Raw genomic sequence first — 18515 nt, 5'->3', positions numbered from 1 at the left:
AAGAGTTAAATTTGCTAACAAAAGAGAATTTTATTATTAGTGCTTAACCACGAGTTTGTAAAGTAAAGCAGACTGTAGTGTATGCATGTGTATGAAATCATGTGTATGAAATCATATATATATATATATATATATATATATATATATATATATATATATATATATGCTTAATTTAATGGACACAATGGCTGTTTAGATACAGCAGTGTCGTTACTGTTGTGGAGAGCACCGTTTTTCCCGCCAGTAGCCTTTTTTTTCTATCACTGTGCTGTTGACCTGCACTGACGTCATTGCGTCATTAGGTTTCCCTGGGAAACGCAGAGATTTAAAAATAGCATCAAATTAATTCATCTAAAACGGATTTGATGGGGATGGGCAGGTGGGGGCTCTCCTAAAAGTGTGGCGTTCAGCTATAGTGTTACTACTGAATTGTCATGCAAAATTTTCTGAGGGCTATTTTTACTTTTTTAGGGCTGTTGAGTCCAGCTGACAGTGTGGGGCTGCTGGCATATTTCTTAGTAGCCTAAATATTCTGTATAAATAATCATGATTATATTTCGCTCTTGTATAAACACCTATTTATTTGATTATTGAGAAGTGAGAACTTTAGACTGTATATAGGTACAATTGTAACCTATGACTGTTAATTATAAATCGATAGCCATTAACATGGATTCATGTTTCTTTTTTTAAATGTTACATAATAGTACATTATAATGTACATTTGATCTTCTAGTATGTGTCAAAAATCACCTATGAACGCCAGTGCTTTATTATCATGGCATGTCTTTATGTATTGGATGTCATGAGGCTTAACAGCCACCTTGTGGTCAAACTCAGAATGGCATAATAGCGTCAACCTCTACAGCCAATAAAAATTAGCCTGTAAACAGATAAACACAGATACATATCCATCCTGCAGCCTTTTATACATTTAAACCTTTAACAAAGGGGGTTAATTAGATATTTTTTCTTAATGTGACCCATTCACAAGGTGGTTGGAAGACTTTAAAAGAGACACAGTAGCCTGAATGATATTATACTTTATGCTTAACAGTTCTGAACTCTGATTCAAGTTTAACTGATCAGTAAACAATCATAGAAATGTCTTCAAAACTCATATGTCCACTTTCATTTTTGAGGAACTTTTATGTTTTCATATAGACTATGGACAAAAAATGTTTATCTCAACTTTCTAAATATTAAATAGAACAGCACAGAACCAATCTTAAGAGTCAACAGCTCAGCTGTGCAAAGTAAAGTAAGTGGAAGTGTATTTTATAACTTTGAGGAAAATAATCTCCTTTTGTTATTGATGTTTTGCTAAGCTTAAATGTGTGCAGTGGCTCTGTCTTCAGCCTGAACACTAATGATTTATTCCATGTCAGCTATAACAACCAAGTTTTGAAGCATTTGATATTTTAGCTTAAAAAACAACAACAACAAGAGTATATACAAGATGCTTAACCCTCTTCTCATGGCAGATACAAAATAGTCATTTGAGAATACAGCAGCCCGAACTGTTAACATTAGACATAACTAAATCAGAGAATGGTTGTGTAAAGGAACTATAGTGTTTCTTTTAACAATCTGTAGTCTGAATAAGATTTGAAGACACCCTTCATACACCTAGCAGCTACTGCTGAAAGAGGGGTACAAAAGATGCATTGATATTATTGCAAAAAAAAAAAAAAAAATTAAAAAAAGCATTAAAACACACTGGCATATTCAAACACTGAATCTTGACCCCAGCAAAAATATCCCTTTGTAGGAATATCAAGATATTTTATAGAAATAAACAACCCTTTAGCCATAAAACAAAATCATAAAATTTTCATGAAGACTAAAAAAAAAAAAAAAAAAAAAAGGGAAACCATTTTCATAGCCCAACTGAAATCCAACCTTATAGACAGTAATGATATGGTTTATATTCATAAAATTAAGACAACAAATAGACAAACACCGTGTTCCTCATTGATAGGTCAGATTAAGGATTATGTTAATGTTATGTTTGTGCGTGCGTGTGTGTGTGTGTTGTGTCCTCAGGGAGCTCGCCGGTCCCTCTTGGAGAGGAGGTAACACTGAATGGTGCGCAGACGATCTTTGGCTGGCCCAAATTCTGGCTGAAGTTTTAGAGTCGATTCATACCAATGCATGGCCTTCTCAAATTCTTCCTATGAAGTCATATTAAGTATGTAGTAAAAGCAGTCATCACTTAACGTCAATAAAATCCTTCAGAAGACAATGAGTGTCTCAAAAAACTCACTTACCATAGCTATATAAACGTTTGCCAGAGTAAAATGGTTAACCACAAAGTGAGGAGCAATTTCCACTGCCATGCGTGCCACAGTCAGGGCGTCCTCCCACATCCTCGCATTTTGGAAGATGTTGGCAAGGCTGATGAGAGGCACATCCTACCAGAACAGAAACATATTCATATCATGCAGTAAGGTTTGCATTTGTACAAGCCAACCAATGGAGAAGAACTGTAAAAAACCTTCATCTGGTGAGGAGCGTAGTTCAGAGCCTGGCGGAGGCAGTCGATGGCTCGCTTTCCCTGACCTTTCACCCTCCAGTACAACGCTGCCATGCTGGACAGAACCCAGGATGTCTGATTCTAAAGGACAGACAATCACCCAGATCATGAAATGTAACGAAATCTATTACTCTTTTTCACATTTTCCACAGTTGTTCTCAGCGAGAAGTACAGAAACAGACATAAATTCTGTTTACACACAGTTATAATCAAGCAGTTTGGGTTTTTGCATAGTCGGTCCTAGTATCCACCTGATTTTGCAACACGGAAACAAACTATTTTATTTGAAAGTTTAAAACTTCCAATTCATTAGCTGCTAAAGGGTAAATAAATAAAAAGCTCAGTGAACTGTAAAACTGTTTGTGCTACAAATCATTATGTTTATTATTCAGGAAATGAATGAATATGATAAATAGCAGTTATAAATAGCATAAATAGCAGGGCTAATGGACATTTACAGGCAAAATAACTACAAGCAAATCACAAAGAAGCCTCGCACAATCAAGTTAAATATGACCACACCAACACTTAAATTTATGGTGGATGCAATTTTAGTCAAATTTAGCTGATATAACTTTAGTCCGCTTAACATGACGGATAAAGCAAGTCATAGCCTTTTTTTTTTGATAGAGATTAAAAAAAAAAAATTCACCACAGATGCATTAAAATAATAAAAAGAGACGTTAAAGACATATGATATTATTATATTAATATATCCACTTTTTTTTTTTAAATGCCCTTATTGTATAGTGTATTGTATAGTTGTTTTAGATTTGATATAGATTTTTAGGCTCTACTGTTAGTTATCTGTATGCAAGGGTCTGAGAGTAACGCAATTTCATATATATATATATATATATATATATAAAATTTTGTGACATTTCACAATTATATTTACTGTTTCTACTATATTTTTAAACAAATAAATGCTGCCTTGATGAGCATTAAAGCTTTCAAAAACATAACAAAATCGTACCAAACCTCAAACTTTTAAAGAGCAATGCGGGTCTTTTAGTCTGACTTTGCAAAAACCAGATTATTTCATTCAGAATAAAGCATTTACACAACCTTATAAAAAAACAAACTGCTTTTATCCAACTTTTAAAGTGCATGTAACTTGTAGTCACAACAGACAACACTCACCTTTTCCAGCACCTTAGCAATACGTGTTCCCACTTGTTCAAAAGACTGCGAGGGAAATGTATCTTTTCCCAGATTCTGCAACACCTGTGACAGAAGAATAAGGGGGGGGGGGGTGAGACAAAACACCCATTCACAAACATCAGAACTTTTCAGATCAGCAGAATCAGTCACAGCTGTAAATATGCGATATAAAAAGCACCTCTCTGAGCTGACTCTCTCCAGTATAGTGAATGCCTCCGCGGTTGGCCACTCCACTCAGATGGTCCAGTGTGTGCATACTGGCAGGGAGATTGGCATTACACACCGGCTCCACTGCTGGCTCCTGAAGCGGAGTGGCAAAGTCTATATGCTCTGTGATACTGGGAGGAGTTCAAAATCATATGTTAGTAAAAAAGAGCCCACTATAAAGATATTCCAACAGAATGAAAATGATATCCTACTCTATGTTCTTGGCAGACACAGCCAGCCAAGTACTAGCCACAGTTGTGAGGTCCACACGACGCGTGCGCTGACATTCTTCTGGACCGGGCCAACCCAGACTGCTGTAGTCCTTCCATCTCTCTAAAAACACAAAATATTATGATGTCATGACGTCTTTTGCAGCTACAGTACTAGTAGAATCATCTCTGCGTCACCTGAGGCACCTGAGGGTCCAGGTGAGGGGATCGTGGGCCCACTGATCTCAAGGACCGAGTTCATTGCTGTTGGTTCACCTTGATGAACTTCTCCTTCTCCCACCCAGCCCTCCGAGGTATCTGTTTTTGGCTTTTTCACACGTTTCACCTGGAATGTTATCTGAAGAAATGAAGAGAATGGGAAACAGTTAAATTCTCCTTAATTACAATTACAAAAACTTCTTAAACATTTCAACAGAGAGACGTACCCACTCAGCTCCCTCATCGTCCTCACAGTTGCCGAAGCAGGGTCCTCCACTTCTCGTCCCCATGACCCTGTCGTTTTTCAGCACGCGGATGCCTCGTAGGTCCCCTGTCTTTCCGTTCATGTCCAGAGCCCCCTCAAACGCTCCTATCAGCTCTTCCTTCAGACGCCAGTCCTGCTCCTCTTCCTCCGTCCCATCAGTTTTTTGCTCTCTGCCCCTGTCCTGCCCACTCGCCTCCCCTGAACCGTTGCTGTCCACCACCACCTCTGCAGAAGACAAGAGAGTAACAGGAGAAAAGGACAAAGGGAAAGCTGTGAGAGTGCTGCTTGTTCAGAAGCACAATGTATTAAGTCCTTGCTCAGAAGATTTCATTAATTCAATTCCATGTACACTGACATCAGCGGTCTGACAATGGCTGTTTGTAAAAAATAAAAAATAATAAAAAATAACTACTGTACCGCATGTATTCTGCCAGCTTTTGTTTAAAAATAGTAAGTGAAACAACATGAAATATGAAACAGTATAAAATATGCAACCATAAATCTTTAAAATAGTACTGGTGCTATATTGCTACATCACATGACTTCACTACACTGTATGTTTAATTGAGCAAGGACAGAACAGTACCATCTCAGAGTCTTCTTCCCCCCGCATCTTTAAATTAAATCTTGAGCATATGAAGGCTTACCATTAAATAAATATGTTTAAGTCCATAAAGCATGGGGAAAGTGACTATATTAATAAGTATTAAAAAGTGCTGCATGATTAACCGCATGCAATTCTTCTGCAATTATGAACGCGATATTGCGTAGCTTGTCAGCGAACTACTGCTCTGCATAGTAAGTGCCGCTCCATTGAAAGCAGGTGATGGACATTTACCACTAATCGGTTGGGGGCAATTAAATATTTCAATTTACTGAAAGGTAATATATGTAAAGTTAACTTTTAGGAATCAGATAAAATAATTAAAAACAGCTGAGGAGGACATAAAAATAGCAGTTTAGATTAGAATGATATAGTATTGTAGTATATTTTCCTAAGACCCTAAATGATCAGTCATGTTTACAGTTTAGTTACATTATTTTTTTTCAGTTTACTGTATTTTTGAACGAGGGCAAAATCCAGGCATTTGGATAGGAATCCACACAATTGGGAATTTCATTTGAAAGCAAAATATTTCTACATGCAGATTTTGCAGCAGGTTCAAGTTTGTTGTGTGATTTCTCCTGCGTTTGCCAACAGAAAGCTACTTGTTTTGAAAGTGATTTCTGTGCGAGATGAGCTTCATATATTGCTACAGTACTGACAATGGATCTGCTTTTCTTGCCAAATTTTCACAGAAATCTTGCTAATGTGATTGGCCATTGATTAGGTCAAATGCTGTTTGACAACTGTCACAATAATCCCAATTCTCAGAAACATTCAGACAGTGGAGTTCAAAAGTCTGAGACCATGAATTTTGACAAATGTCAAAAAGAAACGCTATAATGTAAAAACAAATAAAAATAAAAATGACCGGATATTTAAGTTTCATTGGTATTTCTAAGTCACTAATGGAATAAACATTTTTGTCAATAAGCATGTGAACTGTTACGTCACTTCAACTGTTATGCTAATAATATAATTAATGTTTTTATTTCATTTAAATTATTATTTTTGCTAGTGGTCTCAGACTATGGAACTTAGTCCTCTGTATCTTACGTGAACATCAAACACAGAGAAACAAGCCCTCATAAACTTCATCATTAATCTTACTCTCAAAGAGGAGAGAGTCTTCTAAAGCAGAGACAGGCATGGGATCGGTGTCCCAGGGCTCCTGCCTCCTCCTCCTGCTGCTGCTGGCCGTGTCCCAGTCCTCCAGCTCTGTGTCTTCCTCTGCCTCACAGCCAGAGCCAGCTACACACACAGAATTCAGCTCACATGTTGTTTAACATACATTTTTTAAATCAATATAACTTCATTATAATTATAACTGAAAGAAGAAAGTAGAAACACAAGCTATTTGGACACACATTCATCATTCGGATTGTTGTATAAATGAGCAGTGTGTTAGTTCAAAAGAGCATTGCCATATTAATCCCTAAATCAATAGCTCTGAGTTCCCCCAAACGAGAACAGGACAATGAGTTCATTTTTGTCAGCAGAGCGCAGCAGCATCTAAATAAAGCCTGAGCTATTTTCAGTGCCCTGAATTATTGAGGACACGATTTCGCTATTTCAAAGTCTCTCTCACTCAGGGGATAGAGAGCTGAGCTAAGGGGAGCAGTGCAGGATGCTGAGGAGAAGAGAAAAGGGGAGCAGGAGAGGGAATGGAGCAAACCAGGAATAGAAGATGCAACGGTAAAGAGTCTAAAATTGGCTCAAAGATTACAGTGCCAGGGCTATATAAAGAGTGCTGCACGCTCTGCCGCTGAGGTTGCAACACCAGGGAGGAGGAAAGAGTGAGTGATGGAGGAAGGTGAAGTGGGGTAGCTGTCCAGGGGTGAAACTCTTGGTTCAGTGTTGCAAGGGTCCTTCAGGTTTACGGAGAAAGCTACTTACATGGACAGGCCTGGTGCTGGAGATTGTAAAGGAAGGGGTAAAACTGGAGACAGCGCATAAGAGGCAGGCTGGCACGACACTGGGGACAGTGAACTGTGAGAGTCAGGGCCCGACGAAACATGGCCAGAGCACCAGTCAGGTTTCCCTGAGCGAGGTGAACGTTGACCAGGCTTAACAGGGTGTGAGGCTGGTGTGAAAAAAAGAGAGAGAGAGAGAAATACAGTTATGTCACATAAAAAAGATTTCTGTTTTGATTAAAGGAATAGCTGACAATTTAAGTTTTTACAATTTGAGGTCATTGAAGATAACGATAAGCTTGTACTGGAAAAGACTGTAGAAATATAGCATTGCATCATTTGCTCACCAATAGATCCTTTGAGGTGTGGGTGACGTCATAGAGATCAAACAGCTGATAAAAACACCACAGCTTATCGACACAAATCCAGTCCATCAATTTACATCTTGTAAAGTGAAAAGCTGCATTTTTGTAATAAACAAATCCATCATTAAGGCTTTTCATCTTTAAATCGTCGCTTCTGGCCAAAATGTCCAATAAGTTTAGAATCCAATATAATACTGAACACTTAATCCAGTAAGTCCATCCCGTTTTCCTCTCGCATCAAAATCCACTGACCTATTTGTTTGGAACCGTTTTGTTTACACTTGTAAGCAGTGCTTGATCTGTGCAGATTTTTCTCCCGACTCAGACGAGATGACAAAGTTTAAAAGTGACCGTCTTAATGATGGACTTGTTTATCACAAACATAGAGTTTTTATCTTCACAAGACATTAATAGATGGACTGGAGCGTGTGGATTATTGTGATGTTTTCATCAGCTGATTGAACTCTCATTCTGAAGGCACCTAAAAAATGTATGCCCTCTGATCCGTGTATATAAGTGAAGAACCTGAGAAGTGCCACTTGCATGTTTTTGCAAGTCTACAGTAAGCTCGCCACACTTACAGTTAATCAGCTGCACAATCACTAAAGGAGTAAAGCCCAAATTCAGTTTCTACGCATATTATAGGGTGTGATATGAAATGTGACAAAAGTGCACAGTCAGATTTTTCTAACCACTCAAATGGTGTACTCTTTTGTGCAATTTGTGTACTGATTAGATTAAAAAGCATGTAATGCAAGGATTACATTTATCCTTGGCCTTTAATATTTAAATTTAATTGCAATTAATTAAAGCAAATAATCCAATTAATATGATCAGATATTTTAACTAATTGACAGCCCTAGTTAGCCCCACTGTATGTTTTTCTACAGCATCAGAGGAATATTCCATGGGTGTCCATGTGAGTGGCATGTCACTCATTGATGTAATCAATTCAAGTGTAAACTGGGTGGTCTGCACTGAAAAACAGTGGGCTGTTCAGCGGTCTGCATTATAGGTCAGTGTCAGCGCATACCTCGGAGCGGTTGATCTGCAGGGCCTGTTGCAGCAGCTCATGGGCCTCGTCATGCAGGCCGTAGTGCAGCAGCAGGTTGGCAGTGTTGACCAGAGGCATGTCTCTGTGCTGAGGAGGGGCTGAATGGAGCGCCTGACGCAGACACGCCAAAGCTTGTGTGCCATTTCCCTTAGCACGCCAGAAAAGGCCTGCTTCATTCTGCATCATCCACTGAGCCCCACTCATCTGAGAGAAAGAGACTTCCCTTTAGATATTCTTAAAGCTTTTCCTTTCAAAATATATAAAAAAATTCACACAAACAATCTGACGACAAATCATGAGCAGCTAACAGTTAATCCAAACAAAAGTGAAACATCACTATTTAATTAGATGTAATATCCTTTCAGAGAAACACATGTACAAAAATAATTTCAAAAGATTCTTCACATAGAAATCATTGTCATGACAGTGACCAACATGTGCTATTCAGACCTGGAAAGACCAAATCGGCACTATAAAAGCACCACTGCCCAACCCATACCACCACTGTTTGGGCCAACTTTTTTTTAGAAGGTAGATTAATCAGATCAAGTCCCAGTAAAAACTTTTAAACTGTATCACAAAAAAAGAAATAATGCTTCCACAAAACTGGAGTAATGGCTGCTGATTTCAGCTTTGACGTCAAAGGAATGTGTGTATGATTTGAATGCTACTCTTGCACTGCAGCAGAGATAATGATTATCACTGAATAATGCCTCACATTTGGGTCTATTTCTTACACAAAACTATCATATGGCTTCAGAACACTTTATATTATTTGCATTACAGCACACAAATCATAATGATTACTTCTATAGTGCCTTTTTAGTGCTTTGTCCTTTTCTGAGTTTAGCAGTCAATAGTCACTATGAACAATCGTTGCATAGAAAAAATATGTTTTGCTCAAAAAATATATATATACTTGATGTATAAACAGTATATGGGAGTAGAGTAAGATAAAAGTATTTCTTACTAATTAAAATCTTCAATTCGCATAATTTGGTCCTCAATTATCTACAAAGAGCGAACAGTGCAACTGTTAATGTATTCAACATGAGCCACATTATTATTTTACCTTGTCCAGAGCCTGAGCTATCAGTGCTCCAGTTTGGTCCAAACTCCTCCCACCACTGCGCTTCAGCAACACCTGCGTAAAACACACACGCAGAATGACTCACCTGAGAAAACACAACACACCCACATACTAAATAGCTCTCCCTGCTTCATCTACCTCCACAAATAGCCCAGGTAGGCTAAGGGTGTGGCACAGAGCTCCTTCAGACTAATAATGTTGAATAAGCTGGCTCATACCTCCGCAGCATGTGGGTCAGACAGCTCCTTCTCTAAAGCCCAGGTCAGAGAGTCCAGAGGGTCTCTAGCAGTGACAAGATTCTTAAAACTGCAATCCGGCGTCTGTCCTGATGGAGGAGGACTTTTGCTCTCCAAGAGAATATTCAGAGCCCTGTTATAGTAACATGACAAAGAAAACAAGCTTACATGTCACATGTTGAAAGGCTGAGCAACTGTACAATAAGTCTGTGATTCTGTGACTGTGTATACTGTATGTTACGTAAGTGTTCACATCACAGTCTTACTTAAAGTTGCGGGACTCAGGGGGCAGGTAATAGGTGGGAAGCAGGTGCACAGGGGGAATTGTGGGGAACCTTTGTGCACAGTCTGACCTCCTGGGCCACAGCACCGTATGATTTTCCTGTTCACACACAAAAAACAGATTGTGCTTTCTAGTGTAAATATGCAGGATAACATAGATAATACAGAAACAATCAATTTCCAGGGCAACATTATTAATTCCAAAATAATTCTGTGTAATCTGAGTAATCGATAGACAAAACCACAGTAAAACAAGTTATGCAAATGCCTTATTGATAAAATGTTAGTGTAATTATCATATTTAGCAGGAAATTAAATTAAATTAAATTAAATTAATGCATTTAGCAGATGCTTTTATCCAAATCGATACAGTGCATTCAGGCTATCAATTTTTACCTATCATGTGTTCCCGGGGAATCGAACCCACAACCTTGCGCTTGATTACGCAATGCTCTACCGATTGAGCTACAGAACCACAAATTAGACATTAGTTATGTAACTCCATGAATGTTACATTAAATTGTATTTTAATGATATTATTTTTAAGATTATGCTTGCATTGATTTTTCGAAATTATTGAATATCAATTTTCTAAGATAATTAGTTAACTATAATTTAAGTCAAAACCTTAAACTTCAACCATTTTGAGAGTTTTCATTACAATGGTCAGAAGGTATAAGTCAGAACACTTGTTTACATTGTGTTCAAACATACATAAAAAACATGCCGTATGCAGATCATAATATGCCACAAAATAAATACAGGCCTTAAATATGCCAATAATTAGTCCAACATGGTGTCTGTGCCGGCTGAACTTCACAAAAGAGGAATCATTCAATCGTCATTCACAAAGTTCAACACAACTCTTTCTTATGAATTTGTGTTCATTTAAAATGTAGGCTTATTCTGTTGTTTACAGCTACCAATGTGTTTATCAAAAATACAAAAGTGTTTAACAAAAAAAAAATAATAATAGGAATGAACCACACTCTTACATCAGTGGAGGTGGTCTCTTTGTCCCAGTGGGCTGCAGGCTCCCGTCCTAAAGACATGGTGTAGGACTGCTGAGGACTGTGACTCTCATTCACACTCAACTCGGACACCAGAGCCACACTGCTGGCTACTGACACGTCCTCACCAAACTACAAGCACACACACACACACACACACACACGTCAGAACAAGAGCAGATTGACAATTAAGAAATCTAGCAAAGAGGAGTGCTGTTATACTGAATATCAACAACATTATAGTGTGAAAAATAATGTTTTCATACAACTGGTTCATAAACAGGTTAGTTTCAACTACTCAGTTAATTTGTTTACCGTATTTTTCGGACTATATGTCACACCGGAGTATAAGTCGCATCAGTCCAAAAATACGTCATGACGAGGAAAAAAACATAGAAGTCTCACTGGACTATAAGTCGCATTTATTGAGACCCAAGAACCAAGAGAAAACATTACTGTCTACAGCCGCGAGAGGACGCTCTGTGTCTTCAGTGTAGACTACAGGAGCACTGAGCAGCATAGAGCGCCCTCTCGCTGCTGGAGACGGTAATGTTTTCTATTGGTTCATTTCTCTTGGTTCATGTCAAATTAATTTTGATAAATAAATCGCACCTGACTATAAGTCGCAGGACCAGCCAAACTATGAAAAAAAAGTGCAACTTATAGTCCTGAAAATACGGTAACTAAAAATCAAGATATTTTTTATTCTAATTTACACATCTACTGTTTTTTTTCTACTCAAGCAAAAGTCACGTAAAAAGTAATTTATTCTTGAAACTCCATAAGCATTTGATTATATACTTATATACTTATATATATATATATATATATATATATATATATATATATACTTGTGTATATACTTTTTTCAAGGTGTGTAGAAATCGAGTAAAAGGTGTTTTTTGTTCTAAACTGCTTCAATATTTATTCTATTCATTAACACACAGAAACAGTGTGTTTTCAGTTTCACCTGAATGTAGTGGACATTTTCAAACAGTTCTCCACGGTGATAGCGTACAGGCAAGTCAAACGGGCAGTGCAGGGTGAACTTCTGTTGGCCCAGATGACACATCTGGTGATTTCCTAAAACACACCATTGAAGTCCTGTTAAACGCATTCATATGTACAACAGTGGAAGAGAACAAACACGGTGCCAACAAGATCTGGCAGGCTTGTGAAACTTTATCCAGTATATTGCACAATATTATTTGGTTTAGGACCTTGAGTTTGAGGGTCTGTGTTAAAGAAACTGTTTGACTGGAGTTGAAAGGTAAAACATGCAGTCTAACCGAGTTGAGCTTCTTTAGCCATCTGGGTCTCGTGGATGATGTTTCGCAGGATCTGTTCCTCCTGAATGAGCTTGTGCTTGTCCAGCATCTCCTGCTGTCGCAGATAATGATCATGCTGCTTCTGGTACTCCTTCAGTTCATTCAGGGTGCGCTGCAAAGACCTGGACAAAGAGGGAAGATGCATGTTGTTTTCACACCATCACCAGAATAACTGCAAGATATTTATCATCACTGCCAGAAAACAAATGCTTAAGTCTGAATGTTGCAACTAGAAAGCATCGGATTTTGTTTATCTGGTGTAACTACCAAAATAGTCAACATTTTTTTTTGTCAGTATTTACACAATATCACAAAATATACATTTACAATAGCATGTCACTTTGTGTTTACCACATGAAATGTGGTTCTTAGCTTGTCAGTCGACCTTCACATGAAACAAATCAAACTTTATGTGCAATCAAACCTCTAGTGTGAAAATAACATCCTTTCATCTTATATACTATTTTTGTGGTTCTATTTTTTTTTTCGTCCAAAAACTGTCTGCTATAGTAAGAAAATACATTTAAGAAAATAAATCTCAATAAAACTAACTTCTAAATAAAACAGAGCATTCTGTGTAAACCAACTTTTTTATCTTAACTTATCTAGAAGCATATTAATGTACAGTGCTGTTCAAATATTTGGGGTCAGTAAGATTTATGTTTTTGAAGTCTCTTACAAATCATAAAAGGCTGGATTTGATCAAATACACAATTTAAAAAATGTATTAAAACCTGGTGAAAAGTTATCACTATCAAAGATTATTTTTCTACATTAATATATTTTAAAATCTATTTTATTCCTGTGATGACAAAGCTGATTTTTTTTGCAGCCATTACTCAAGTTTTCAAAATGATTGTTTTTTATCAAGAAACATTTCTTACTTTTATCAATGTTGAAAACAGTTATGCTGCTTTTTTTTCCAGGATTTTCAAAAGACAGAAAGTTAGAAAGAACATTATTTATTTAAAATAGAATGTTTAATAACAATAAATGTCTTCATAGTCATGTTTAAATTATGCCCACATGCATTGCAAAGCCAATGATATAATTATTTTTAGTATTCAGTCATTCACTTGTACATTTTATTTTAAATAAATATTTTTAATTTTGTGGGAGGCGCAATGACACATGAAGTTAAATTGTATCTTCTTAACTTGAAGCATTTTTTTTTTAAAGGAACACTCCTTTTTTTTTTTTTTTTTTAATTAGGCTAATTTTCCAACTCCCCTAGAGTTAAACCGTTGAATTTTACCATTTTCGAATGCATTCAGCTCCGGGTCTGGCAGCAGGTGCAGTGATATTATGCAGCGCCTGAAAATAGTTCCCAGCAACTCTGCTATTGCTGCAACTACACAAACTAGCTGGGACTATTTTCAGGCGCTGTGTAATATCACTGCACCTGCTGCACACATGGTACGACAGCAAAGTTATGTGATTATTACACCATAATGAGAATATAGTTCCCAGCCATATCGGCCTAGAAAATCACAACTTTTCATTTTCTGTCGTTCTTAGTACACGATGTCACTACAGAAGTATCAAAACTCTTTGGTCATCTTTGAGCGAGAGTCTAATCAGATTCAATGATCTATGCTAAGATAAGCTAAAAGTGCTACCTCCAGACACCGAGATCGGCTGAATGGATTCGAAAACGGTAAAATGTAACTGTTTAACTCCAGGGGAGTTGGAAAATTAGCCTATTTTCAGAAAAAGTTCCTTTAATGTATCTTTCTCCTTTCACATAAAATTAGTTTGAGAACAAACTACATAACTGGCAATCCTGTTGAAGACCCCTGCAACGATCCATAATGAATTCTTCATCATAAAAAGAGCAAAGGGAAAGTTCTCCACAGAAATACGGCACCAAAGAAAGAACAAGACTCAATACCAGGAAAAAGGCTACTCCATACTCAGATGGTTTCTTAATGAGACACACATTAATTACACTGAAAAAGAGTCTGTGCTACCGGTGTTGAGCTTCAAGCCGCTGCTCCAGCTTCTGCTGACAGAGGACGGCATGTTTCCTCCTCAGGGCCTGCTCAAAGCCTGGCTGAGCCTTCAGGGCCTGCTCATAGCACAGCACGGAGTGATTATACTCCCCCAACATCTACCAGAGAGGCAGGAGGAAGGGAAAAAGACGTAACAAGGAAGTGAGTGTCATTCGATAAAAACAAGGAAATCAGATACTAAAGAAAAACTGCCATTTCCTGTCCAACAGAAAGCGAAAAGAGGATTATGAGGAAGTTCAAAAACAACTTGTATTTTCAGAAACCATCCCTCTTTTCAACACTCTTGCACTCACAGCGTAAATGTTGCCCAGGGTGTAATGGCTGGTTAGGAGATCGGTGGTGAGATCCAGAGCAGCGTGGGCGAGAATGGCGGCGTCAGCCGAGAAGTGTGCTCTGTGAAGTATGTTTGCCATGTTGATGAGAGCAACATCTTTGTGCTGCCTACAAAAAGAGCACATGCAAATTTATGTAAAACAACTTATGCAAGTCTTTGAGCAGGTGACAAAACACTAATTTCACTCTTGATAAGTTATGCCCACTATACATCTTCTATTTGTGTCCAGGTGTCATTTCACTTTACCTTGGAGAAAAATGGAGAGCACGGACAACACAGTCCACAGCACGCCTGGGATCATTCTTCATCCGCCAGTAGAAGGAGGCCAAGTTATAAAGCTCCCATGAAGAAGAATTCTTAAAAAAGTGAGAAAAAGACGGTCATCATTCATTGATCTTAAGAAATGACATTTTCAGCAGACTTCTGCTTTATCTACAAGCCTTTAAAAACTGAACCATAAAGATAAACAAAGTTCCCACGCATTCCCACTAATAAATCTTAATTATTTTCCAGTTAATCATAAGTACACAACAAGTTGAATGACATGTTTATGTCAGGTACAAATTTCCTGACATTTACTGCAGTTAGAAGAATGGCTCAAAGTAAAGCACTTTATGCGTCATAAAAATTGATAAGCTTTGATTCACAAAGATGCCTTTGTGTGTCTCAAAGCTAATAAGGTTTCTTATGTTTCTAATAAAGCTCCCTGTTGTGCATATTGATGCTGGGTTGCATCTTATGAATCAGAACGATATTATTTTAGAGGAGACTATAACTGCAAAGATTTCCAGTAACTATAAAAAAAAAAGAACAGACTTTTCCAGGCCTAGAAATCACAACTGCAACATTTGAAGGCTTTCCAGGACTGTGAGATCCCAGAACATTTTAAACAAAGTAAATCAACTTACTCTTAAAAGTGCCTCGTGTATCCGATGCCCAACCTCATCCACACTCTGTCCCAGTTTAAGAGACAGCGAGGTAAAGATCGGGTCATCCTTTGAAAGCAAGGGTGACGTTAAGTTTACCTTTTCCTGTACACCCTGAGAGGGAAAAACCAATGAGCAAAGACAATGAGCCCATGTTCAAGAGACAAGTTGCCATGAAATGAAGAATCACTTTATAGATCCTATTGTGACTAATTCATCTGGGCATGTTTCATTTTTTTTAATGTTTTGACATCATAATGGTTAACCAAAATGACATAACTTGACCTCCTAGTGAAAACGGCAGACTTATTCTGAGGCACATAAAGAAGAACTTAAGAGCTTAACCTGATAACTGTCACTCACGTTTTTGAAGATAGACTTGAATGTGCATGATACAAACCTAAATTTTTATATTTCATGACTGAAAACATTTTGTAACATGATTTTGATGTGCCATTTACATGGTAATGCAATGTCTGATTTTAAAATGGGTTTTAACGGATGAATTTTGAGATTTTATGTTTTCAAGTGATATATAACTTCTGATGATTTCTAAAATGTGATAGAGAAAAAGGCAACGAGGAAGTCTTATTTTTAAACAAAGGTCAAAGCTCCTTTTGTAATGTAGATTTCTGAGGGTGCACTCTTGTCATAAATTGATCTATTACTTTTCCTACATAATTTTTAACAAAAAATATTGGTATAATATATATTTGGGAGTCTTAGACCTTTCCAACAATATATAGTTTGTCAAGATTAGATTAAATTTGATTGTAATATAGTATAGTCAATGTAGGCGTCCCGTATACGGGACGGGGTGACATTTAACAGGTTAAACCCCGTGCTGCAAGCTCATTTTCATTCGGAATAATTATGATAGTATCTTTAATGTTTTTGAAATAAGTTTTTTTACATTCACTAAGACTGCATTTATTTAATAATAAATGCATATAAATCAGCTTATGAGAATGATTTCTGAAATGTCATGAAGGAGTAAAGGCTGCTGAAAATTCAGCTTTACCACAGGTATAAATTACATTTAAAATATATTAAAATAGATAAACAAAATTTTTCATTGATTAAATGATATTTCACAATATTATTGTTATACTGTATCAAATAAATGCAGGCTTGATGAGCATTAAAGACTTCTTAAAAACACTTATTAAGAACAGTATGTGTACAGTATGTTGTGGGTGCAGCTTAAGCACTCAAAACTCACCCTGAGGTGCTGAAAGGCATGAATGCTGTAAGGAAGATCAAGAATATTAGCGCAGTCAGGTTTTTCCAGGTCTGGAGGGACAGGCGACATCTGATCCAAAAAATCCTCTGGACTAGAAAACCACAACAATTAAACCAGACCGGCATATTCTACAGTGACAACTGAAATTATCAATACATATTAAAAAAGCACACAAAAAAGGAAACATATTTCTTCCTTAAGCAAACACCACTTACTTTACGTCTTTGCTATCCAGGGATATAAAAGTGCCATCATAGAGATCCATGTCCCCCAGAGGAACTTTAGCTGTGACACAGTCAGCATCTTCTTTATAGTGTCTCTGCTCTAAACCAGTGTCCCGGTCCTCATTCTCCTCAATGTGAATCTTCTGAGCTACTAGCTGCGTCTGCAAAGTGTACAATAACTCACTGTCAGACAAGTGTTCAGGGAAGCACAACTTTACCTCTAGAGCTGCCTTCTTCGAGACAAAGTACACTGTAAAAGGTTTTGTTATGATGAGTGTGAGGCTTAACATCACCTCTAACTTCTTGAGGTAGTTCACACGAGTCTCCTGTTGCATGAACAGAACTAAATGGTGGGGATGTTTCAAGTTCAGAGGAGAATCCACCTGGAAACGAGAGGGAGCATGAAAAAGGCTCAATCAAGAGTCACTGCCTGACAGATATCGGGTCAGAGGTTACACGACATCAAGAAGCCAGATCAGGCTGATGATTCGGTCAGTGTTATTAAATCCCCTCACACTAGTGAGCTGTTAAATCGTTCTGAGCAGCAGACTGCGGCTGTCAACGCGTTAGATCGACAGACTGTCTGTCTGACAGCTGTATGAAGTGAGGAACCACCCAATTAGAAAACTACAGCTGAGAACGGTCGATATCTCGTGTTGTGAATATGTGTCTGTTAGAGAGCGGAGAAGTGACTAAACACGAAACTATCTCGTACCTGCTGTTGTATTTTGCCGTCCTCCGTCACCACCCAGTGCGTGGTGGCTCCCGCGGGCTCTGCCAAAAGTATACAGACGAACACGAACGCCGGTGCTCGGACGGAGATGCTCCAGAACCGTTTATTACAGGAATGATTGCCTGTGATATTGCTCTTGTCATCCGCCATCTTTTTACCGTCTGTCCATTCGACCCTAAAGGTTCTAGTCATTCACCACAATCTGCTTCCGGGTTACTGAGTGACCCCGCCTACCCCAAAACATCCGCCAAACTGATTTAAATTGTCCAATTATTACAATAAATATTATATATAATAATAACAATCAAATAAAAAAAATCAACAATGTTATGCCATTTAAGTAAAACGCTTTTGTTTCAAACTTACTATGTAACAGTCCAGGTCTACGCTAAGGTTTCTGTTTAAATCTCTTTTTTTTATTTAAATCAGAGAAGATTTTATGACATAAAAACCAAGAATAGCAGAAAGTTAATAAAGCCAAATATATATATATATATATATATAATTACATGTATAATTCAGTTATACACGCATTTTAAGAAGTCCATCAAATGTAGACTG

At 37.6% G+C, this 18515-nt stretch overlaps 1 protein-coding gene across 2 annotated transcripts; it reads right to left on the bottom strand.

Moving 5' to 3' along the window:
- Positions 1–769: 769 nt before the first annotated feature.
- On the bottom strand, positions 770–18187 carry LOC128017773 (tetratricopeptide repeat protein 17). 2 transcript variants are annotated; one of them, XM_052603291.1, is made up of 25 exons: positions 17937–18187; positions 17515–17604; positions 17213–17382; positions 16977–17088; positions 15737–15868; positions 15075–15184; positions 14788–14935; positions 14453–14592; positions 12444–12604; positions 12125–12237; positions 11140–11286; positions 10129–10244; positions 9845–9995; positions 9609–9680; positions 8516–8740; positions 7101–7287; positions 6315–6455; positions 4563–4825; positions 4324–4474; positions 4120–4240; positions 3879–4038; positions 3680–3763; positions 2498–2617; positions 2271–2414; positions 770–2174 (listed from the first exon to the last, which is right to left on the bottom strand). In XM_052603291.1, the coding sequence occupies exons 1-25, from the start codon at positions 18144–18146 to the stop codon at positions 2043–2045; spliced, it is 3600 nt and encodes a 1199-aa protein (XP_052459251.1). In that variant the 5' UTR covers positions 18147–18187; the 3' UTR covers positions 770–2042. The 2 variants fall into 2 exon arrangements, with proteins under 2 accessions (XP_052459251.1, XP_052459250.1); XM_052603290.1 differs by having other exon boundaries at positions 4315–4474; positions 17937–18171.
- Between the last annotated feature and the right edge of the window lie 328 nt (positions 18188–18515).

This window comes from Carassius gibelio, chromosome A7 (genome assembly GCF_023724105.1).
Source record: "Carassius gibelio isolate Cgi1373 ecotype wild population from Czech Republic chromosome A7, carGib1.2-hapl.c, whole genome shotgun sequence".
Classification (NCBI taxonomy): domain Eukaryota; kingdom Metazoa; phylum Chordata; class Actinopteri; order Cypriniformes; family Cyprinidae; genus Carassius; species Carassius gibelio.
This window is presented reverse-complemented; position numbering and strand designations above follow the sequence as displayed.